This window comes from Hermetia illucens, chromosome 1 (genome assembly GCF_905115235.1).
Source record: "Hermetia illucens chromosome 1, iHerIll2.2.curated.20191125, whole genome shotgun sequence".
NCBI classification, from domain to species: domain Eukaryota; kingdom Metazoa; phylum Arthropoda; class Insecta; order Diptera; family Stratiomyidae; genus Hermetia; species Hermetia illucens.
In genome coordinates, this window is record NC_051849.1 from 200708928 (window position 1) to 200734747 (window position 25820).

General features: G+C 41.5%; 1 protein-coding gene across 1 annotated transcript in view; it reads left to right on the forward strand.

Moving 5' to 3' along the window:
- The window catches only part of LOC119661596, a 241768-nt gene that overhangs the window by 213435 nt on the left and 2513 nt on the right, over nucleotides 1-25820 (forward strand). The window contains exons 2-5 of the mRNA XM_038070998.1: nucleotides 5505-5823; nucleotides 12439-12712; nucleotides 12857-13058; nucleotides 20616-20857. Coding sequence (XP_037926926.1) covers nucleotides 5522-5823; nucleotides 12439-12712; nucleotides 12857-13058; nucleotides 20616-20857 — 1020 coding nt within the window. The 5' untranslated portion in view covers nucleotides 5505-5521. The remainder of the gene's footprint in view (nucleotides 1-5504; nucleotides 5824-12438; nucleotides 12713-12856; nucleotides 13059-20615; nucleotides 20858-25820) is intronic.

The window sequence follows — 25820 nt, forward strand, 5'->3', positions numbered from 1 at the left end:
CTGTAGAATAAAAAACGCTACTGAATTCATTCAGGTTATAGAGGTCGAAAATGATAGTGATTAGACAAAGAAAGGTCCCAAGGATTGACCGTACATGGAATATCCCATTCCATTGTCTTCAAGGTTTCTACATTGGTTTCAAGAATATGTGGTCCTCTCTCTTTTAGATCTTCTGATACATATGATGTGGGCGTCCAGGTTACTATTGAATAATGGTCATGGCCAGATCAGTCTAGCATTGATTGCTTCACTTTACCGATGCAATGCACAACAAATCTCATTGGTTTTACCTTATGCAATTAGATAATACTAGATTCTTTCTAGAAATCTTCAACGCATCGTCAAGAGCAGAAATTTGTTACGCTAAAAATTATCCAAACGTTATTATTCCTCTTCTAGTAACTCTAGGAATTTTTTTCTGATACTAGGATATAGATACTTTAAGAAGATAATGGTTTTCCGCAAAAGATTTCTTGAGATGAAGGTAATTTTTTTGCAAATGCTAGTACGGAACTCTTTCCTGAATTCGCTGCCCGTAGATGGGTGGCGGAAGAGATTCAATATCTTTTTTTATCATCCTTATTTGAACCCCAAGTACGCTTGTCCTGTAAAGTGGAAACGCATACTTGTCTTCAATTTCCAGAAAGTAAAATTTGGTCACTGAACCATCAATGTATGGTATAATAATACAAGCACCAGTGCTACTGACAATACTATGAGCATACCATATTAGTCTCCCAAAGATCGAGTATGCCTCTTCAAAAATCAAAGAAAAACATCTCCGGACGGTTGTAATTCATGGTCTCCAAACAATCTAAGTTCACCTTCATTGCGCACAGTTTGAAGTTTACATCGTGAAAGTTTATTCTCACCTACCTAGTTCCCAACTACGTGCATGCTCGGACCTATCCAACTTCCACAACTCGGAGTAACCAAAAAAAAACTATAAATTCACTTTCCGTTCTCCATCCGATATTTAGGAAGGTCAAGATCAAGCCCACTAGTGCTGATTGCACAATAAGCGCCTCTTCTCATGCGAAAGTAATACATTGGATAATACCAGTTGCATAGGATACAACAGAGCAGCAAGACCATAATTATGAAACCACTAGACTTTGTTGTCTACTAAATCCGAATCAATTCAATTGCAGGTGACCTCGGTGCATTCAAAATTCACCGGTGATTGACTCTTTACAGACGACCCGAAAAAAATGGAGAAGAAGTCTAAGAAATGATTGAGCAGCATTTAGGAGCTTAATGACCCCATTGGAGATATAAAGCGGATTTGGTATTATTTGGGTTTCGTTGTTTTCTGTGTACATCTTGCTTACTAGCATGTGGTCTTATCCACCACATGGAAACCTAGGAAAATTACTGAGCAGAACTTACCGGAGACAATAAGAAAACCTTAGCAGATACAAGTACTAGATATATTCGTGTATGCATAAGAGATTTCGCTAGCGTTGCATTGAAGCACTTAACCTAGATAAAAAAATTAAGGAAAGGTTGAAAATAATCAGATAAATTATTGTTGATATTTTAGATTTTGGTTTAGCTGTTTTTCCTCCACTCTAAGCTTCTGCCTCCATTGAAAATTCTCTTCTTTTTCCCTGTGTAATTGAACCAACTGCATAAACCGTGAAGGTCAAATCATGCTTGAATCTTTTTGCGATTCAAACAAAGGAAACAAAAAACGGATATGAAGATATTGTTAGTAATATTGTATTTTATGTTCACTTTGATCTCAGGGGGTGCAAACACCTGTCCAATATCAACTGTATTCATATTTCAGATAGTATTATTCTGAAAAAGATGCAGGAACCCAGCGGAAAAGCCGATACGTGTATAAATAGAAATAAATCATTAAAGTTGAATTAATGTTCATATGTACATATGTCTGTATTTCGTAAGACACCGGATGTTATCGTTACAATCCTGGAGCAAGCAATGCATTATTGAATACTTTGATATAATCGAGATGGAAAATTCAACAAAACGTGCACCACGATGCAGTTATTGATTCAAAAATTCAATATACATTCGGGCACCTTCAAAGGATAATGCAAAAATGCATGTATCTGAATGTTTGTTAATAAAAGCTCCTGAAGCATCCACAGAAGCAGAATTTCGTTCGTAGTTCCCTTCTATATATCAGCGAAATCCTGGAGAACAGCATATGCTGAATTACTATTCCGGATTCCTCTTCCTCCATCAGATAACGAAAGATAACTGGAAAGAAACATTGAAGAATATTCATTCGGATATTTTTGCACCCATATTTCCACTGTTGTTCACTTACAAACGAATGACCTGAAATGCATCCTGACCTCCAAGTGCGATTATACCTGTATATTATTAACTCGTATATGTAGTATCTATGCAAGGAACCATTACTTCGTTAGGTTAATGCCAAAAGAATGGACAGAAAATATTCTGGAAAGGATTCGTTCATGTTCTCCTTCATGAGTATCCCTTGTTGAACTGACAGAAGTAAACCGGTTGTTAGGGAGGAGATTCTGAATTGGATCGGATGCTTCCACTTTCTACCTAATGCATCAGATGCAGCCATGACATATCCTTTTATGGATGGAGGTACAAAATCTTTTAATGTATCCACTGCGCAAGGTAATATAAGAAGGAAGGATCCCTGCTAGATTACAATGAACCATTATTTTATGGCGGAGACTGTTTGTTTTCATCAGTACGTACAGCTAGTTAATTCCCTCAAAGCTTTTATTCACCTTTAAAATATCTTTCAATCTCCTAAGCGGTTTTATGAATAAGAATGACTGCTCTGACTGTATCTGACATTTTTTCCCATTTTTTTTGGATAGTTTTTTTTCCGCTCCTCTTAAATTTTGCGGAATATTTCGCGCATTAGGCAGACCGCGGAAGACGCGATACCACCGCTAGCGACAGTCACGGTTAAGGTGCCTCCCTTTTGGCAACGCAATCCGGCTGCGTGGTTCAGACAGCTGGAGGCGCAATTTGTGCTGGCGAGTTCAACCACGTCCTCATCGGTCTCGACGAGGAGATAATCGAGCTTGTTTCAGACGTGCTTGAGGAGTGCTCGAACGTCCGCTTGAAGGAACAACTAATTCGGCGCCTTTCAGTAAGTAACGAAACAAGGCTAAATCACTTACCCTGCACCTGTGTCTGTAGGCCCGTGGACGTGGACCTTGGGTTGCATCGAACATTTTTGTGGCGTTTTGTTCTGGCGCATCCCCATACTAGGCGCAGACTTCCTGTGTCATTATGGACTGCTGGTGGACTTGCAGAACAAGGCTGCAAGCAGAATAAGGTTGCGGGACGTTCCCGACCAAAGCATTCCCGCACTCCTCAGAAAGTATTGCAATATTACTACGGAAAGTAGTTTGTCCCAGTCCCAGCACTACAGACTTTCCAATCTTCTCACTTGTCTTCTCACTTTCACCTAAGAAGCTCGCTGTTACGAAGAGAGAGTTTGAAGGCTTGATGAAACAGGATATCTGCAGACTATCCAATAGCCGCCGCTCTTTACCAATGAGTGAATCAAATCTGGCAACCGTTGAACTACTTTTCAAAACAGATCAGCCCGGTTCAACGCAACTACAGCGCCTACGATCGTGAGCTACTCGTCGCGTACCTCGCTATAAAATACTTTCGTTTCTCTCTTTAGGGCAGGCCGTTCACAGTGTTCATGGACCACAAACCCCTTACTTTCGCGCTTAGACAAAAGCTCGACAAAGCGCCCCCTCATCAACTTCAGCACTTGAGTTATGTCAGGAAAGGCAATGTTGTTGCAGACGCTTTGTCTTGAATCTCGGAGGTCATAGTCCCCGCCGCGATCGATTTTATGGAAATCACTGAGGCACAAAAGACGACGCTTCAGAGCCTGAAGGCAAATTTCGAATACAAATTTAAGGAGTTTCCTATTTTGGGCGCAAACTCTTATTTATTCTGCGAGACCTCAGATAAGGAACCCAGATCATTCATTCCGGCCGATTTTCCCAGGGAAATATTTCACGCAATACACGATCTTACCAACCCAGGCATCATTACGGGGGACCGGTTGGTCACCGAAAAATACTTCTGGTCGTCCATAAACAGGGACGAAAACTCTTGGGTCAGATAGTGCATCGCGTGCCAGAAGTGCAAGGTTAACAAGCACGTTCGAAAGGAATTCGGTGTATTCCCTGGGTCAGCCAAGCGCTTCCACGCCATTCATCTCAACAATCTCGGCCCTTTGCGAGACTCACACGGATTCAAGTATTGCCTCACAATCATCGACAGGTTTAAGCGGTGGTCTGAAGCAATTCCTCTGTCTGATATTACGGCGCAATCATGTGCCGAGGCCTTCTGTCGAAAGTGAATTCCGCGCTTTGATGTTCCAGCCGTAATCATCACGGACTAGGGAATGCAATTTGAATATACTTTCTTCTTTGAGTTACGAAAGCCCCTTGGCTTCAAACGGCATAGGACTACTGCATACCATCCACAGTCCAATGGTATGCTGGAACGGCACCGGACCCTGAAGACCGCCTTAATGGCTTGCGATAAACAGTCGTGGTCACGGTCTTTTTCTTTCATCCAACCTCCGTAACGCCCAAAGAGAGGAATTCACGGCTAGCCCCGCGGAGATGGCAGAATCTGCGCCTTCCCGCCAAAGCTGAACATCAGAGCAGGGTTAAGCGACTCAGGAAAGCTACGTCTGCTCAAGGACGCAGTTTCGAAGGTGCAGCCAACTCCACCGTCCCGATACACGACAGCGGAGGCCAACACCTTCAGTGGCCTTGAAACGTCTACGCAGGTCCTCATTAGGGTGGACGCTCCTTACAGGCTGCTGCAACCACCATACAATGGCCCCTTTAAAGTGCTGAAACGAGGCGAGCACTCGTTCAAGCTTAACGTCCGAGGCGGGCCCAAATGGGTCTCATTGTCGAGGCTTAAAGGCTGAAATTTTAGTACTTTTCTTCGGTTTGAATTATGGGATGATATATCGGCTCGTGTAATTTTCAGCCTGGGTCCCACTTTTCCGCATAATTTTCACCTAGGGTCCGGATTTTCTCTTTACCGGCCCACGTCTAGCTTCTTCCAAGTCCCTATGTATGAAAAACAAAAGCCAATTTCAGTCCAGGCCATTAAGATGCACCTTCTTCAAATTCTTCCATATATCAAGTTATGAGGAGCCTGTAAGTACCGTCAAAGAGACAGGACAGTAGTTCTGTGACCCTGAAAATTATCATAAATTTCGGTGATTTTGGATTTCCTTTTGCTAGGTGTTGTCCTTTATCGTTGACATCGTTTTTATCAAACATGCTGGGGTTGTCGTTGGGGCCCATATGTTTAATCCCCCGTTTTCAAGGATGTTCCAGGAAACTTTTTGTCTTATGACTCAAATGGAGTTAAACTACTAACAATTTTATTTTGTAAACATCTTTATCTGCCTTTAAAATAATCAAATATATATGAGCAATTATAAATTACTATTCCTCCTTGGTTACATCTGATATTCTCTCTTCCAGGAAATGTGTCCGTAGCAATGGCAAAAACTGCGCGACGGTCAGTAACGTCCAATCCGTCGTCGCTGACACAACCTTCATCTTCATCACAATCAAATAATAACAATAGTAACAACAACAACAACTATTCTGCAATAGGAATAAATTCAAGTAGTAGCGATCACTATCAGAAAGCGCCTACAAACAATTCATTATCGCCTCAAGCCACTATTGATCCTCTACGCTCAACGGGTTATCATCAATTTACCACGCCACCACATTCAATAGGAAACTATAGCAGTCGTCATGGCAATCGGACTACGAGTACAGTTCGATCATTCAAGTAAGTATTATAAAAAATGTTATTAATCACCCTTTTATTTAGATACTAGTACACCCGATGTTTAGGTTCTATCCACACTCATCCCTACAACTCACCGTATGAACCTACCCATCATTCAAGCTTAATTAATACTCTGATGAGAAGATGTATCTGCTGCTAGATGGTAGTTGTCCTACCTTTCTACCTTTTCAAGATAAGTTCTACGATGGTACTTACAATATTCCGGTCTTATTGAAGCTATGAAGTCTCAAACTGTTTTCTTTACATCATTGCCGAAAAGTTTAAATTTTGAACTTCATCCCTGGAGATGGCGGACGGTTGGAAGGAATATGTGATAGGGAAAGAAAAGCCCCAACGCTCTATTTCTGGTGAAGAACTAAACCGGTCAACTACGAAAAAGTAATGCAAACTTAAAGTGGAACTATCTTTTAATTTTCACCTGATTCAAGAAGGGAGGATCTGCAACGAATAGTGGAAGGATTCCTCCCTACATCCCCATTAAACAATCGTAGCGGTCAGCCTCTGAAGGAATAAAAACGCCTCAAAACGGGGATATATTTTATTATATCTATTTATAAGCGTATTGACAGGGCAATTTTCGCTGTGATTTGTGTGATCCAGGATGTCTCGTATTCGCTTCCTCATAATTTATATTGACGAAAAGCTCTTTCCTCTCTTTGCCTACCATTTTTAATTCTTTCCTCTTTTTGCCTACCATCTTTAGCTCTTTCCTCTCTTCGCCTACCATCTTTAGCTTAAAAAGGGGGATTTAGGGATTGTCACATTGAATCACACAATACATTGCATAATAGCAAGGTATCCACGAAAATATCGGGAAGTGACCACCAAGTGTCATTTTAATATACTTAAAATATTACTTGTATTGTCTCCTTGTCCACTCAGCCATTATGTCAATTCATAGCTAACCTCCCACCAGCCCACCTAAACTTGATGTTTTATGTTCTGCAAGTGGGAGGTCAGCATTCTCTTTATTTCAAAGATTGAGGTGGCGTCCTATAATTGCTTTGTGTTATTATGTCAAAAACGGATCCAATGGTATTCACTTCCGTAGGAAAGTGCAGCACCAGGACTCCAGCATGCACAATTATCCACAACAAAAAGCCAATGAAAGAGCCTTGTGGGACACCACAGAGTGTTCGATGTGCTTTTAGTTCTTCATCTGAGTCGCAGCATAGCCGTTCATCTAGAAGAAGATATTATCATTATATAGGCAACTTAACTTAGGACACCTAGCTTATTATTCGGTTTCATCCCGGCGAGTTGGTCTCATATTTAACGTCAAGGATTATCATTGCATTCCATTAATGTTCTTCAACCGCAGCTCTAACTATATTTCAAATTACTTGCCCAACAAACCCTCTTTCCTTTCGATGATTCATTTAAGGTTTGTTCAACCTTGAAAGTAGAGAACACTCCCTCTTTTATACCTAAAGGCAAAGATACTCGCCGATACTTACGGCGTTCAACAGCTCCTCATGATTTACTTCAGTTAATATGTTGGAGGCATGGAGGTTTTCAGTCTTACCTGCACCAGGTTGGGAATGGCCGATCTCCTGATTGTGTGGTTTGTAATGACGTGGCGGACGACGCTGAACACACCTTTCGCAAGTGTGGGACGGCTTTCGTCAGCAGCTTTATGCGGGCACAGGGAATCTCTCTCCAGAAACATTGTCAGAGAGAAGCTTAAGAGCGCTGGCAGCTGGAGTTGCGTTGCGCAGTATGTTCCAGCTCTTCTTATTGCAAAGAAGATTAAACTCGATCGGCGGAGGGACCGGATGGCAAGAGGTACCCTGAACTAACAACTTCCTTCCTCTACTCCCCTCCCATTGGTGAAAGGGATTTCCTGACTTGACTTGAAGGCTACCAAACCGAGAGAGCAGGGGTGCTAGCTCCAAATAATTTGTCAAACGGTTCCAAGCTTGTTCTATGATGACAGGGAGGTGTTTAGTTGGTAGTCCGACAGCTTACTATTTCGGGAGTCTAACACTCTGGGTGTAAACACATTCACTTATCCTACTCCAAAAAAAACTTCAGTTAATACGATTTGTGAAGCCTCTTCCCTGCCAGTTTTCTGTCTAGTAATTGAATTTCTGTAAATATTATATTTCACCACAGGATTTTATCTCTTGCTCATTTTTTTCCTCGATTTTATTGGTCTGAGGCATTGTATTTTGAAGAAGATCACTTGGCAAACGCTAATCTCATCTTGCATCTTAGACCAGTTTTTTTACCAAACTTCCCCTATCACTCCTTTACCACTTTCATTTGTTGTTCAAACGCTGCACATGTTCTTGTTCTGTTCGCAAACTCTGTCAAAACCCAGTTCGTGCTTGTTTATGCTTTATAAACACAAGCTTTGGCTGCAGTAATCTCGTTTATGCATGAAATTGACCGTTTACATTTACTACTGTTTGTGCTGTGGGTGCGACCATTCTGTTTTCTTCTTTTTTTCGAAAACACTCATTCAGAGCTTTGCCATAGCAAAGTAACCCTTCTTTCCGCATTTTTGGTCGAGCTCGTGGCTGCATTCCATCATTTTCTTCAGTGGTATTCCGCCCAGGATCGACAGGTAACTCTCTGGTTCCGTATCTTGCCTACTAAAATATAGTAGTGATTAAATTTCACTTAGAGTAGCTCTTGATACTAGAAGAATACTTCCGCTATTTGGGCAGTGAACCAAGATTCCAATTTAAATCTGCGATATCCACTGGTTGGGATTATAATTGATCTCCCTATGCTTTCTCTCCAGTTACACCCTAATAGCAGGAATCAGTCCTAATCCCATGTATTTGATGATAGACTTTGAAGTGATGATATGATCCCCACTTGCTAATGAGAAGCACTTCCGCCTTTTCCTCCGCCATGACCAACCCACCGCTTCCTAGCTTGCTTCACATGAATACAACTCAGCATCTTTAAAATCGTTTCCGACCATAACCATTGCTATGTCGTCATCGTAACAGACTTCCCTGTCCACCTCCGTAATTGGAAAATGAAATAATCGTTGTACATGAGGCTCCACAGCAGTGGGCTCAAGAAGGTTCACTCATGAAGCCCCTGGAGACCACGTACTCTTCGGGTCCATTATCATCATACCAGAACCTCCGTCCTTGTGAGCGACTTCCGTATAAAGCTTCCATTTGCCAAATTGACTGCATTCCTCAAGTCCCTTGGACTTCGACTTCTTTTGGCGAAACTACTTAACATATCTTCTCTTTGACTTGGAGTCTGGCTATACAAAGATTGTTGTTCTATGTGGCAATCGACGCTGCTGTCCGAGTACCAGTTTGAAGGATGCTTCGAAAAATCAACCATTTGTTGTGGACGAAGATTTCGCGGTGATGGTGCACTGTTGCTGTTGAACCTAAACGTCTCATCTGCTCCCTGAATTACCAAAGAAATATTTGCAGATTCGATGACAGGTCCTCTATTACGAACAATTCTCCGGGTAATCGAAGCGGAGTACTGTATACCAACTCTGCGACAGATGTTCCGTGATCCTCTTTGAGAGTATTACGGGGACGTGAGGGTACAGCTGGAAGCGATCGATACCATCGCTGAAGGATCCCAACCGAAGGAGGATGGTACGCCGTCATTCTATTCCTTTAACAACTAATTAATCGCATAAGAGCTTCAAAAAGCGGCACTTCAAATTGCGATCCTTGATCACTGGTGATTATCGCTGGAGATCCAAACAGCGCGACTGAAGTGGACAAAATCGTGTCTGCAGCTAACGGGTATACCTGCCGTTCATCGTTAGGACATGGGTGTAACCTTGCGAATCTAGTATCCGGCATACTGATATGTGCGGGTTACAATTTTGTAGGCTTTCCAATTTAATTTTTTTGGCATGGCAAGCAGCAGTGAGCCCACTGGTTTATGTCCCTCGATATAAATGACTGTACGTACTTTTTCCGGATGTGCTTCCTTTTAGATGTGGATGTGCGATGCTGTGAGTCACATGAAAAATGTGCTTTCTTAAACCAACAGGGATATACGGACAAATTTTGCTGGTCTGCGTATCTCAGTACACAGAAATTCCGCTGTCTAACTGAAATTGATTCAGCTTCAGATTCCAGAATCTTTGGTAATTCCTCTACTCGCCGGGCAGCGGCGATTTCTTCAATGGTGATGGAGACTGGCATGCTGCTAACAAGACGAGACACGGCGTCTACCACGACATTATCTTCACCTACAACATAACAAATTTCCCTAGTGAATTGACATATGAGGTCCAATTGTCGTCATTGTCTAGGTGAAGCTTTCTTCGATTTCTGCCGAAAGCATAGGTGAGCGGCTTATGGTCCGTCTTTATTATTAGCTTCCTGTCTTCTACTAAGTCTCGAAAATATTTTAAGCTGCTGAAAATCGTTTGCAACTCTTGATCGTAAGTCCTGTACCTGATCTGCGTAACACTAAACTTCCTCGAAAAGAAACCTAGTGGTTCCTATGTGTTGTCATAGTATTACTCCAGCACAGCACCATTGGCTTATCTGAAGCATCACTATGTATCGCGAGGATCGCGTCTTTGCGCGGATGTCTCACCAACGTGGTGTCGGTAAGTTGATATTTCATCTTCGAAAAGGCTTGTTCCAATTCTGGAGACCAAAAAATTGGGGTCTTGTCCCTCCTTTTGGCTCCGGCCAACAGAACAGAACAGAACAGCTGCTCTAGGCAAAAGGCGCTTATGGTAAATTTTACCATCTCCAGGAATAAAATTGATAGACCAGTAGCTTACTCCAAACTACAATTTAATTTTATTATGTATATATATATTTCGGGAGCAACTTACTCCCTTCATCAGTACAAAGCTGCTGCCAACAGCATATACATAATAAAATAAAATTATAGTTTGGAGTAAGCTACTGGTCTATCAATTTTAGACTTAACTACAAATAGAAGACAATATTTAATCTCCAGGAATCTTCTCAGCAACACCAACGAAGCTGACTTTTCGTAACCATCCCCAGGAATCTCAGCCGCTCCAACGATGCTGGCTTTTCATAATCACGAATTGCTGTCACTTTTCCCGGTGACGATCTTGATCCGTGCTCGCCTATCTGATATCTTAGATAATTCACTATGGAGGCTCCAAAAACGCATTTGGAGACATTAATGTGGAAACAAAGTCGCTAAAACGATGCGTTAATGTTGGTGATGTTTTTCTGGCGTCACTGGCGCTCTCAGGATACCATCGATGTACGTGAAGCTGAATTCAAGTCCTCTGAGGGCAATGTGTATATAACGTTGAACATTCCGCGCCGCGTTTTTTAGGACAAACGTCATTACTCGAAATTCAAATAACTCGAAAGGGGTGATAACGGCTGTTTTTGGTACGCCTTTTGGTGCTACCGGTATTTGGTGATACGCTCTGGTGAGATCTAGCGTTGTAAAGATTTTGCAACTCTGTAATTTATATGAACAGTCCCGCAGGTAGACGATCGGATACATGTCGATTATGGTAACGTTATTCAGGCGGCGGTAGTCGCGCAAGATGGAGCGGACTAGGTCATTGCCTCTTAGACGGACGACAGATTCCTTAGGCGATTATTGATTCAAACTCTGCCTTGGCTACCTGGAGTTGTTCCACTGGTGGACCTGCCGTTGTGATATAGTGGAATACTCCTCGTTATTCTTTCTTCACTAGGCTGGCTTTCCCATACGTGCTGATGGGTGCGGAATTGTTAGCGTAGAGTATTAATTCGGCTTTTGGGGTATGTTTTTGGTCTTTACCGCTGAAGTAATGATACGTCGGCTCCTGTACTTACTTGGAAATTGAAACCCGTCCTATTGTCCACTACTATTAGGTGAGTTTTTTGGGAAAGGTCGACCCCTTATATTTGAATGCCAGCCAACTTTTCTAGTTTTCCTGTTTCTGCGGGCTGTTCCAACAGCACGGAGATTCACCCTTGCGGGTTTTATCACCAAAACGATAGAGATAAAATCAGAGGCATCCACCCTTTGGGCTTTCTTGTAGATGCAATCTCTATCGCTGGATCGAACACATCGCTGTACAGACATCTCACTCAACTTATCTACTACCTGTTGTAAAAGCACAGTGTCCGATAGCTCAGCTCTATCGTTTTGGGAAGCCCTTGCGCAGGTTGTTGTACCGTCATGATGGCTGGTGGTTGCTGGATTTCCTCAATTCGATTAACAGCGGCTTTCATAATTTTACTCCCTATTTAGTTTATTTTCTTGTTATCCTTCTTCGTTTCCAAATTCATAAAATTTTCCAGCTGAGAAAAAGCAACAAGCCAGCAAACTCCATCGTTCTACATCCGTGGGTGCCGAAAATATTGTTCATAAAGTACATATTCACACTATATTAGGTCCGATTCTGGCCTCCCAAATACATATCTTTCGTAGAGTCTATCCCCTACATACAAATATGCATTTACGAACATATAGTACATCGAAAATCTCCTTACCATCGCGGCTAAACAATGAACAAAAAATGCCCTTCATTCGAAATACATAATAATTCAGGACAACCATAAAACTACAGAATCACTCCTAAATGCCTCGTTTGGAAACATCTTGAATCTATTATCCATAAAACATAAGCAGCATCTCATCTTGAAATCTTTTCAGGAACAGTTCCAGTAGCAGAAGTGATAATGAAAATATTAGCATTAGCAATAACTCAACAAATTCAACAAGTGGCCAGCAACAATTCAATAGTACAACAGCTGCAAATCGTCTGGCGGCCGAACGAGAAAGGATTAGGATGGAATTTTATGCCACATATGACGTCATGACAGGCGTACGGATAGCAGCAACACTCGGAGGATTTTTTGGTCTTATGGTCTTTTTGATTGTCTACAAAAGTCGGAGTCATTCGAATGACACTTTGAAAGTTCTGAAGGTAATTGCCTCCACCACAATTGCTCTTTATTTGCCTACTCTGTTCATTTTGGTCCTGATTATTCCGATAGTATCTGTTCTGTGGCATCCACATCCTGATGAAATCATCTGTGCCAATTTCATTGAAATGTTCGCTTAATTGCAGGATCCTAAAATGGCTGCTGTCGCAGCAGCATGCATGCAAGAGGAGGAGGAGCGCGAGATACAGGAGGCGCTGGAAGCAACAGGTCTCTCCCTATATCCTGACGACTATGATAATATGTTTTTTCGACGACAACGAATGTTTTCGCTGGGAAATGTTAGTGCGCCTCCAGTTTTACACCGAAACTTCCGATTTTCTTCCGTTGGTAAGTGGTACAATTAGGAATAATGGAAGTTTGAAAACATACAATCAAAGACGAGTTGCTGGGTCTGCGATACGTACAGTGCATGGGACTGAAATGAACCCCATGCATGTGACGGAAGCAAGAGTGCACTCTAAGAGTCTCAGTACAGGAAATGTATTTGGAAAATTCTACTGAAAATAACACAAATTATTTTAAATTTAAATCCGAGTTTTACATTTTTTATTATGCACAACTACGTAATATCCAAGGCTGAATACAACGGTTGAGGAAAATGTGCAGTGAAGGATTCTTCCAGTAATTAATGTAATTTTAAGTACCCTCGTTTTATGGGACGAGACGATTTTTGTAAAGGATATTTTAATTATGAACTTCCCTAGGAATAGCAGAGAAACTGATTTAAGGAATTTGAGTTTTAGTCATCTACGGGTGACTCTCCTACGATAGTAGTCCTGAAAACAGGATAGCTCCTTTTTTGAGAATTTGGCTTCCCAATGAAGAAAGTGCAACCGATGTTCCCTCACCAACGAGATAAAGTAGACTCGAACAAATATGACTGTAAGGTCATATACCATCCCAAGCAAGAGTTGGACAATTATTTTTCGGGTCCATATAGTGAGAAGCGTGGCTGAACATACACAGTAACTATAAGTTTACCATCTATGAAGATGATAAGTCACCTGATTGTAGAACTACGGACTCCTGTCTTAGACAAACTGGCTAAAACATCTCCCTGTTGCGCCTAGGATAATAATCCGGAACCGTCCAATAAATTATCTCACGCAGGCCTATCCAGGGTAGAGCACACACCCCGTGGTTAAAGGAGCCTCAACTACCCTGTCGACTATCCTATCCATCTCTCTCTATTGCCTTAAGAATGCCTTGAGAGTAACGTGCTACTCTGTTTCATGTGTCCTCAATTATGCGTCCACCTCCCGCAGAAGGTATGGCAAGCATTGCACTTCATATTCTTACAGTAAGTGCAGTCTGGGAACCATGATTTCCCGGTTATGTGCAGGTTTCATGAGATGCGCGATCCATCTAACCCCGATTCACTTTCCCAGGATTGTTACCATGCGTTCTCTCTTCACTAGCGACGATTTCCTTACTTCCCTCCTTCTTTCTGAGGTATATGGACCTCCGTTCTACAGCATGGAAAACGATTGGAATGATGCCTGCTGCCATCATTGTTGCTGACTGCGACAAAATTCAATAGGTGGATGCAGTTAACAATACTCCTCACCATTGTACTAGAGCTAAGCGCTTGTCCTATGTATGCATCGGAACCGAAAAGGATAACCGACTGAATTGCACTTATCAGCAAATGACGCAATACAAGCGACTTTGGCTACCAACGAGCAAATCGCAATCATTCTAACTACAGGCTTGGCTGCGGTGTTTTAAGTCTATTCGAAAAGCTCATTTTCATGGCTATCGTGACGCCAAGGTACTTCAACGCCGGCTTCGTCAAGACCATGATTTCATCGATCTGAATAGGAAGAGCTGTGGGAATCCACATGATCTAGGGAAATTCCATACTCAGTCATCTGCTAACTCACCTCATCACCATTCCCAATGTGCACTAGAGTGTTCGACCCTGTGTGTGGCGACCAGTATCAGATAACTAAAAATAAACAATCCAAAAACCTTACTAAATATTTTTATTGTCTGCAAATACTGTAACCCAAATACTTATCAACAATGGCATTTTTGGTACTCTCCTTCTCGTTGACATGTCAGCTCGGATAGAGCGGACAAGGAAAAGCTCTTGCATAATTTCGTAGTGGCGTTCCTTTTTCATTTTCTTCTATTTTGCGGGTTTGAAGATTACCTCATCTTAGCCATTTGCACGCTGTTCACTTCGTCGAAGTCTGAGGCAATTCCTTTGAAGACTTTTAATTTCAGCCGTCTACCAATACACAGCTGACTTCTCTTGACGGCGTCTTTCTTTCGGACGCCTCATGGCTGAGGTCACTAGTGATTTTGTCACAGTTTTTCCCTTTGCATCCAGGTGTTGTGGTTGGTTTGCTCTTCTTAAGAGAGCTTCAGCAAATCGACCAACGTTGGTTTCCCCGATGTATGGCTCAGTGGGTATTTTCTGAACATGAACATTTGGAGGAGCAGTTTGCCACTTCTAAGGATATGTACTGGTGATTACTGGCTATGAAATCTTCCAATGCCCTTCATCTTTGCACCGCTGATACTGTGGACGCCCTAGAAAAGCTCGTGTCAGGGATATTATCTTCGCAACTAAGGCGTCGTCCGTGCCCGTGTGCTACTTATATTTAGAACAACAAATTCCGTCATCTCCAAAATTTGAGTGCCCTGAGAATTTGATTGAGCCATACAAAATTCCAAGGTTCAGGTGTTAAAGTTTCCTCGAACTAGAAACCTCCCTCCCGTGTTGACAATCTCGTCCTCCAAGGTGCGAGGTAAATGTTAGAAAAGTCACTTCCGCACAAAGGACCCATCTCCGCGGTCACGGGCCCACTGTGTAAATTAACCGTATCTCTCACCCAGGTGGTATACCACGAAGGTGAACTACCTTGGCTGTACCATCTGCCACATTAGATCGTGAACAGTTGCATTCTTATGCATTGCTTGCTTCCAGGAAGGGATGTGGATCATAGTGCTTGAGTTTTTTCCTTTTTGCTACTCATCTTTGAACTCTCTTATCGCCCGGAATCGAGAGCCTTTTTCTGGGGACTGCCATCTTTCCAGGAAACACAGCGCGATTTGTGAATTCACTTCACTTGCAACACTAAATGCTTCTGTTCTGCCCTTCACATAACCCCCGTTTTGTGTCCGTAGACCGAGCACTAAAAGCAGCTGGTTGAAATGCCCTTCCTCCATCCTGGGTATTCCCTTTCCATCGCTTCCTCCACTTCTTGGATATCCGCAAAGCAGTGCAAATCCTTTATTTGGGGAGTGCATATGGGTTCTAGTTTGGAGAGTGTATATGGGTTCTTGTCACTCTTCGACCCAAGTTCGACTAGTTACCGTGGTTTCGAGTCCGTCTACCTCACCGTATGCTGATTTGGCATTGTTGCGGATATCTCAAAGAACTTCCGCGTTCGACTTAATGAGAAGGAGTGACCTCTTTTCTTTTAGTGCTGACATTGTCGTCGTAATTGGTTTCGACTTTGCTACAGTGGAGCCACAATGTAGATAGAGAGTAACTAGAGACGGAGTTAGTAAATTACAACAAATAAATGGTTAGTGATGATACTAACCCTCTGATGAAAGAGGAACTCAGAAGGCATTCATATGAAAAATAATAAACGGGTGTTGTAAGAACTACCCCTCACTATTGTAGACTTCTAGCAATCATCCGAATATGGTGTTCAAAATAATGCTTGAAATTTTAAGATTGTCATAACTGATCCAACTTATGAAAATAACCATGGCTGACACCGAACCTCAAGATCTTGCCCTTATGCTCTTCAACCTGAAGTCTTTCATCGATCAGGACCCAAAGGAATCTCATTGTTTAATTTCTCCAAAATGAATCTAAGAATGAATCTAAGTACGGAAGTCTCGACATACGTACCAGTTGATGACATCGGTCGGATGGCGTAAGTCATAATGGTCAAATTCGAGGGTTTGAAAGAGGAGCAGTTAAAAAGCGGTGCCATCAGCATTAGAGCTATCACACAAACTAAAGTGGAATTAGAGACAAGGCTTCACGAAACTTTGGAGTCGCAAGTTGTTAAAATTGAGGAGGAAGGAGCAGGGACAACCGCAATAAATGACAATAATACGGCACCTCTACTGAATGCTACACCCGGTACGGAAGACGGCAAAAGGAAAGTAAAAGACAAATTAGGCAAAAAAGAGTTGGCAATAAAGTACAGGACTTTGTAGCAACAGTAGAGAGGCTGGGACATATAGCCTACGCAAATTGGCCAGTTGGCTACATCGAGCGATATAAAATCGAACCTTTTTTGTATAGCAATCGTGATCCTGAAACAAAGGAGCAGCTATTATCTCACTAAAAGAGGTCTTTTCAAAGACTATTTCAAATGCATCGACAATACCATGACGAAAAGTAAACGACAGAAAGCTAAAGAGCACAAAGGAGCAATCGGTTTGCACTTGAGGTACGATCTCCTTTAAGTCCACCCAACTACTGACCTATGCTGGCGATATCGACATCATGGAAAGAACTATCCGAGACCGTCCAAACTGTTTTCATTCAAATCGAGCAGGCGGCGCGAGATCTTTTGCTTCACATCAATGAAGGCAAGACAAAATATATGGTGGCACTGTCAGCACCAAAAACAAACCAACCAACAACATCAAACCGCGCTGGTCAAAAGGGAAGAATAAAAATAGGAGAATACAACTTTGAGACCCGTTGATAATTTCTCCTTTCAAGGCTCGAAAATCACAACCGATAACAGCTATGACGTTGAAATCCGCGCACGGTTGTTAGCAGCCAACAGAGGCTATTTCAGCTTACAAAAACTGTTTCGCACGAAACGTCTCACCATAAGGTCAAAGCGCTTAATCTTGCCAGTCCGCATGTATTCCTCGGAGACTTGGGTTCTTACCAAAAAAAATTGCGAACGTTTTCCTCGTTTGAGAGAAGAATCTCCGAAAAATTTTTGGCCCCCTACATGACGAACGATTCTGTAGCCAACACAACGAGGAAATCTATGAGCAATACCATGATTGTCAGGTTGTGGATAAAATCCGGCTCAATAGGTTGCGGTGGGCGGGTCGCCTAATTCGTATGGATGAGGACGATCCAGTCTGGGAAATCTATAAGGACAATATCTATGGTATTAGGTTATATTGCCAGTCCTCATGTATTCCTCGGAGACTTGGGTTCTTAACAAGAAGAATTGCGAACTCTTGGGCGCGTTCGTAAGAAGAATCCTCCGAACAATGTTGTGCCCCCTACATGAAGATGGCCGATTCCGTAGCCTACATAACGACGAAATCTATGGGCGATACCATGACCGTCCGGTTGTGGATAAAATCCGGCTCAATAGGTTACGGTGGCGGGTCACTTAATCCGTATGAATGAGGATGATCCAACCAGGAAAGTCTATAAGGGTAATATCTATGGTAGAAAAAGAAGACGAGGCAGACCCTGCCTGAGATGGAGCGATGTCATAGGTCAGGACGCCAGACAGCTTTTAGGGATATCGAATTGGTGGACCTCGGCGCAAAGCCGGGGTGTCTGGAGTTGCTTATTAAGGCAGGCCTAGACCGAATACCGGTTGTTGCGCCGTTGATGATGATTAGGTTATTGCACATGAAATGACCAATTTGGTCTTAAAATTTGAAACGACTGCAAAGCTTACAAAATTTTATTTAGTTACTCAAAATAGGTGATAATCGATTCAAAACACTTATCCCAGCGAGATACAAGAGCATGTATGCCAGTTTCGATGGAGTTCAATTTTTGGGTTTTGGTAAACTCATCGAAGGCAACTTTGATGGCCTCTTCACTCCTAAACTGTTCGTCGCCAAAAAATGATCCAAATGCTTAAAAAAGTGGTAGTCGGTTGGCGAAAGGTCCGGTGAATATGGTGGATGAGGCAGAGTCTCATACTGCAAATCGTTCAACTTTTGAACCATTGTTCTGCATACATGAGGTCGTGCATTGTCGTGAAGGAGTATCCCACCATATCTGTTGACTGATATCGGCCGTTGAAAATACAATTTTTGGTGCATTTCCTCGATTTGGGAACAGTATTGCTGTGCATTTATCGTTTCTCCAGGTGCCAAAAAAGAATAGTGGATAACTCTAGCTGGAGACCACCAAACAGTCACCATTACCTTCTTAGGATGGAGGCTCGGTTTCGGCATATGCTTCGGTGGTTCATCAGCAGCTAGCCATTGTATAATATCCACTTTTCATCACATGTCACTATTCTGTGCAAAAAGGGATCGCTTCCTCTGCGAGGGAGTAAAGAACTGCAAATTTCCATTCGAAGCGCCATGTTTTGCTTCGTAAGGCCATGCGGAACCCATTTATCGAGCTTTTTCACCTTTTCTAGTTGTTGCAAGTGCCGGGAAACTGTCGAATAGTGTACGCCCAGTTTATCTACAATGTCTCTCACAGACTGATGTGTGTCAAAACTGAACTGACTCCTTGATTAAATGTAGGAGTATTTATACTTCATTATCCGACACCAACAGCCCCAACTGGTGGTGGTTTGATACAGCAAAATCGCAACTAACTTCACTTGATTCCCAAATCGGCCATTTCATGTTTGGTAGTTTGGAAAAATATGAAGGAATATGTTGGATTTGTAGCTATATACGGATTGGAAAATGTGCTTAGAAGTTTATCACAAAAAATGAACCCAAAACCTTTATATCCGAGGCATCAGCTTCTGGTATTCCGACTTGTTTAACATTAGATCGGGGCGGATAGTATATTGAGGAGATCTTCGAAACTTTGTTTATTAGTTGTACACAAATAGTCACAAGCTACATTTTTTCATCTTCAATTTTCTGTCCTTAGCGTTTCTAGGTATGAAGAATTTAGCAATTCTAAACTCGTTGCCACATTGGCATGCTAGTTTCCAAATTTCATAACAATATGGTGGATACTTTGAATAGTGAAAATCTTATATTGAGGCTTGACAGCTCGACTCACACGAATGAAGGCTCCAACTTAAGCAGAAATATCACACCTCAATGAAAATTATCAATGGTTCGAACGGAAATAAATACTCATTTCGAAGTTGCGAATGCTAGAACTTTGGTGATGCGTACATATATGCCAATGTGACTTGCTGCAACCTACCAATGGTCAGCCTAAAAAATTCAATATTGCTGTCAATTTTTTAATATTTTCCTTGAAAATTTCACAGCTAGATTCACTTGCAAAATCTTTGATGCAAAAATTGGCAGTCGCGGTTTGCAGTCTCCTCCTCCACCTTCACTTTCCTTAATTATATGCACGGCTTAATTCCTATGCAGCTTGAAAAAAAAATGATCCGCTGAATTCCAAAATTACTCAATGCATGAATGGTAAATTCATGAAATTACCACAAACATGAATGGTAAATAATACCTCATCAACAACGCATCATTCAACTCGATCTTAACCTTGAAGCGTAAAACAGCAACTAATTGAGGATTAAAACAAATTTGCCTCCAAAAGAAGCGTAAATAATGCTTGGAAACTAAGCCTAAATTACAATAATTTAATCTGGCCAGGTGGTTTCAGGTAGTCACTGAAACTAGTTTTTAAATCAATAAAATCAACTTATTACATTGATTATAGATTTAAATGTCGACCTGTTATATTTAGATGGTGCCCAAAAGATAAATTTAGATATGTTCACTATCTTAGAAAATGAATATGTTATCTAACGCTAGTTTGATAACTTTTTCCGAGGAAATGTGCGGCATGCATGCCAAAGAAGTTAAGGATATGGTATTACCCATTGCACCTTCATAGTCCCTATTGGACACCCCCAATATGAACTCTGGATTCAACAATTTGTAATTTCCATGAATGATTTTATTACTAGAGATGCACATATAATACATTAAGTTAAAAATTTCTTAAGGAGTATATTCTGTTCATTCCAGGAGGAGGAGGATATAGTAGTCTACTAGAGCCACCCCGACGTTTTTCATACAGCGGTGGACGTCGAAAAAGTGGTTCGGAATCATCTAGGATACTTAGTGCCTACCCAATGGGTAGTAGTTTTGGTACCGAAGACTATTTCGTAGAAACCGACGATGAACTAGAAAATGAATTTGATGGGATCAGTACACGAGAAGATGAATCATCGGAGAAGCCTCATCATTTATTAGAAGTTCCACTTACAGTAAGTCTTTCTTAATGAGTTTAATCTAAATAAGCGCCGACATACAAACATACGAGTATCTTCCTCTAACGCTGACACTCAACTTGATTAAATGGGGCTCTCAAGCTTTGGCATCCCCAAAACACTGCGTGTGCATAAATTTGTTTGCATCTTTTTTGCAAGTCATGAATAATAAGTAGAAATGTGTAAGTATAATATTATGTCCAAATGGTGCATGTTCCGCTTGCGGGTCCATTGCAAAATTCTGCGAGAAATAGATGTTAATTGCTTGAGGTGAAGGCACTCTAAAATATTCTTCGCTGGTGGACAGAGGGAAGGAGTGTACGCTACCTACTTGAACTTACCAACGCAGCACAACGAATGCGTAACGAAGTATTATCGCAATCATCTGTATTTTGCGGAACACATAATCCAATTAATTAATTACACATTTTAAATTGTTATTGGAGTTTTATTTAAATTACCAAGGGGGGTTTATTTTCACCAAATTGAATCGTGAGCGTAAAATGCTCCCAGTCTCATAAAATTGGATAAAAACATGGAGCCAATGTTCTGCAAACTGGTAGTAATACGCATTAATAATGCAAAATACCCACCAGAAATGGGTAAAATATTTCCCAAAAAAAAAGAAAAGAGGAATTTATCTAAAACAACATTAGATGAGCATCTCCGGTATTGATGGACCAACGGAGAATGAATTTGAATTAATGACGTTAGCAAGTCAATAAACGTAGAATGTAGACGACCCAAAGGACTTGTTTCTGATCATCATGCATAATCCAATATCAACAAGACATACTCCCTATGAACTCCTAGGAAGCGTCTTTGCCCCCTAACTTACCATAAATAATTTTTTGTAATTACCCGCCAGTCATCAGCCATAATTAGATGAATACTCTTAGAATACCGATGGGGGGAACAAATGCCACAGCAAATTCTTCAACAATTCTGACATCCTCCAAAAATTCGAACTTCGCAAATTGCAACCTCCTCAATGATTTGGGACTCTGTCAGTATTCCAGAAGTACAGATACCGATTGAACTGGAGATAGTAGAACCGACCGCGTAGGTGAGATGGCATCGTTGAGGCCCCTGAGAGGCTCCGTAGTGAAATCGGATATTTTCAACTGAAATATAAATATATAAATGGGAACATACCTAATTATTTGATTTCAACGATCGGCCCGTTCCCCTGAAATTGTATATTCGACCGTTTCTTTACATACATAAATATTTCTCCATTGTTTAAGCTAAACCACTTAAGCAAAATGCATTTAATTGCACGCTAGCATGGTCATTGTTTCAATAATTATTGAGCTGAATGCAGTTGATTTCTAATTTCTGTTTGACTGCTGTTACTGTTACTAATAAGCCCAATTACACGGTACATACTATCATATTTAACCACGTTACTCAATCCACACTTTTGGAAACAAATTTCCAGGTTTTTCTTTACTAGGTGAAAGAAGTGAGGAAGCCGCAGCTCCAACAGTAGAGATGGATCCGATCTTTATATAACAAAACCGAGATCCGAAAAAGTTGTGCAGCTCTATATAAAATTCAGGGCTGTCTCTTCATCTTTCTGACATTTGATGAATGCGACCCACTATCCCAATTATAAGAAGCACCAATAATATTTTCATCTTCGTCTCTTGCGGAACAATAAAAATACCCAATTAGAAGTGACGTTAATTTCACTACTGCAATTTTTGTTATTGCGTGAACCAGTATTTCAGGAACAATGTGTTCCCTTCTTCAATAGATGGGATCGTCCTAGATAACGACGTCTGTAATTCAATTTCTACATTTTTTTCGCTGTAATAATAATAAACATTAGAGGAATGAAAGTACTGCTTCGAGTTTCTTCATCAAGATTTTCCCATGCCGGCCGGAGTTTTAATTTCCACATTCGGCTGCGTGAGTCCTCCTGAATTCACCCTTCGTATCCAAATCACCAATAGTCGACTACCGCCACACTATTGTGAAGTCTGACTTTTGCCAAGCCAATCTGCCAAGTAACTTCTCCTCCAAATTACAAATATTTTGTTCAGTAGATCGGGTTTATAAAGTAACTGGAGGAGCCTCTTTGCGCCGCTTCTAGTCACCCCTTTGACTCAGCTACAGACAGCATTCAGGTGATGTTGTTGAAATTAGTGTGAATACCAAGCTTGTTCAGAACCTGAGAGCCAGTTTGCTTCGCATATAGAATCCAAGAGGTGGGTTGATGTTGTCATATAAGACTCATCCATTAACTTCACGAGTCTCGTCTGCAAATGACGATGTAACCGTTATTAGCCAAGCCTTACTTAAGCATAGGTAAATGCTGAGGGTTTTGATTTGCCCGAAGGTGATTTGCTCGAAAGGGAGGGAGCGAATGCTTATCCTTATTTAAGACTTTTAGCATCAGCAGATGATATCGATTTAAGCCTGCGTGGATAATTTGAATCTAGCCCCAAATTTTCCATTGATGATCTGAAAATCGTCCCTCAATCAGGATTTGATAGTCAAGTTTGGAATATTGTTTTTACCTTTTTGAGTGTTTTATTTAATTCGCTTTGAAGCTGCGGCGGCTGATACCAGATTCATCATCATATCATAACCTTCACAACAACTTAATCCCAGCACCTTGCTTAAGGTTTTCGGGTTTCACTCTAACTCGTTAGAGTGTCCCTTTTACTGTTTTTATATTCCTACTTCTGATTATATATTTTTCCTTCTGTACTTATATGAAATCCTAAAAATAACAATAACAATCTATGACATATAACCCTCAAAATAACTTCCATTTTCACATCTACAAAAACAAAATTAATAATGGTGTATAATTAAAGTTTAATTACTAGAAAATCTCTTTGACTTCATTCAAGAAGTACTATGCAAATGCTACATATCGCATCAACCAGGCCTGACAAGAGGGGGCTGCAAAAAGGAAGATTTGCCCCGGTCACGGGCTTTTTTCGCGGGCTGGAGTTGAAATTTCTATAAAAAAGGGACATTACGAAGGCGGCATAATTTTTACCTCAGGTTCGTAGAACTTTCCCCCCGGACCCCATTTTTCCACATGATGTTCACTCTGGGCCCGGATTTTCTCCCTACGGTCCTGGTATCAGCCATACCTAAACGTCATCTCTCACTTCTCTCCAGGCTATACCCCAGGCAAATGGGGTGTCAGTTCGATTCTGCCCCTCGAAGACCATCTTACCAAGCTCCATAACTTTTGAGGGAGCAAGTAGAAATCATCACCGTAGTCGGTGAATTTAAAAAAAGATGTTGTTCATTGAGTAAATATACCTTCTTCGGGCTGCCTAGTCTGGAGATCTTTACCGATAACAGCAAAAATTAATACCGGAGACTCCGCTTTGAACTTTAAATTCCTCCGAGGTAAATCTCAGAGCAATAGAGCACGTGCCATTTTGCGCTATTGTGTGTTCCGTTGATAATAGTGCTTCTTGTGTCGAGCATTACAAATACACCCCCTGTCCACATTGTCAAAATCTTCCTTAAAATTGATAAAGACAAGGTAAAACAGTGACTTAAACCCCGAACACTGCCCCATAATGGGCGGAAGAGCATTTATGTGGCCGATACAGGAGGATCCAGAATGGAAACCAGTTTGGTATTTGGTAACCAAGCTTACAAAGTGTTTTTTGGTGAGTTCCAGGATAATTTGAATCGGTTTCTTCACGGTAACAGAGAACACGCATATGTCGCCTACATTATCGCACTCAAAACAGGTGCTGTTTTTAGGAACCTTAGCTATTATCCTCTTCTTATTATACTCACTGGCGAAAATTTTAAGCTGCTAGTATATCTAGAGAATTAAAATTAGCAACTTTTGGAGAAGCAGCCTACGTCAGTATTTCATGGAGACCAACCATTTCATCCACAACGGGTAGGACTTCACTGGTTGCTATACTATTGAGAAGCTTAGTAACGTACTTGATCTTTCTTCAAAAAACTTGCTACCATTTACCTTCATGATGTGGCATATGGAAACGAAATCACAATTATTTGAGTTCCAGGACATCGGATCTCAAGTTCCTCCGGCATGCTACCACTCGCAGCAATCAATGAAGGAATCACTCCCCTACATTCCTCGATCCAATTCTACGATTCTGCAATCAGCGAAGTCTTATAACGCCCTTCCGGGATGTGGCCGATTACTGTTCCTTAATATTTTCAAGCGGATTAGCCACGAAATCTGCCATCCAATTCGCAAGAGGTCCCAATGTCAACTGGTTTATGTAAACAGCCCGTTTGAACTTGGTGAGCCGAAGTTCTTCAACACACATGCGAGGGCAAGCGACAATTATAGGATAGTCCAATGTCAGTAACCTTGTGTTACGTACATCCTAAAAAAAAATTGCTAAATCTACTGTTAATCGCAATATGGTTAAACTGTCCGTGCGCTCCTGGTTAGCGGATATCCAGCTAATCTTATGAAAGGCTTTGCTTCCGGAAAAATATGGTACCAATGGTGATACGAAAAATGCGACTCTCACCTTTGCCGCTGCGATTGCCCAGATCATGTTTTCACATCACATTTCCAAACAAATTGCTGTTGAGCCCAGCCCACTTCAATTATAATGCCCCCTTTAAGAAGCCTCTCCTAAACTGCATTCAATTACTCATAGGAAGCCTAATTTTCCCCTGGAAATTCTCCGTTTGCGCATAATGCTGTACTGGGCAATCGCAAAGGGAATGCCTAAGGGTTCCCCATCTTCTCCGCACCTACGGCAATGCAAATTGTCGAGTATGCCGGGTCTGGCGACATGGTCCCCTATAGGCCAATGCCCCGTGTAGGCCGCCGTAATCTTGTATGCATTTGCACGCGTTTAGCACAAAGGCTCTCGCGATCGTGTTTTGTTATAAGCGGTCAAATCCTCCTTGGCTTGGCACAAGTGGTTCCACCCTTGACACTCTCCAGGGGGACACATACTGGACCGGCCAATTCGTCAGCCCG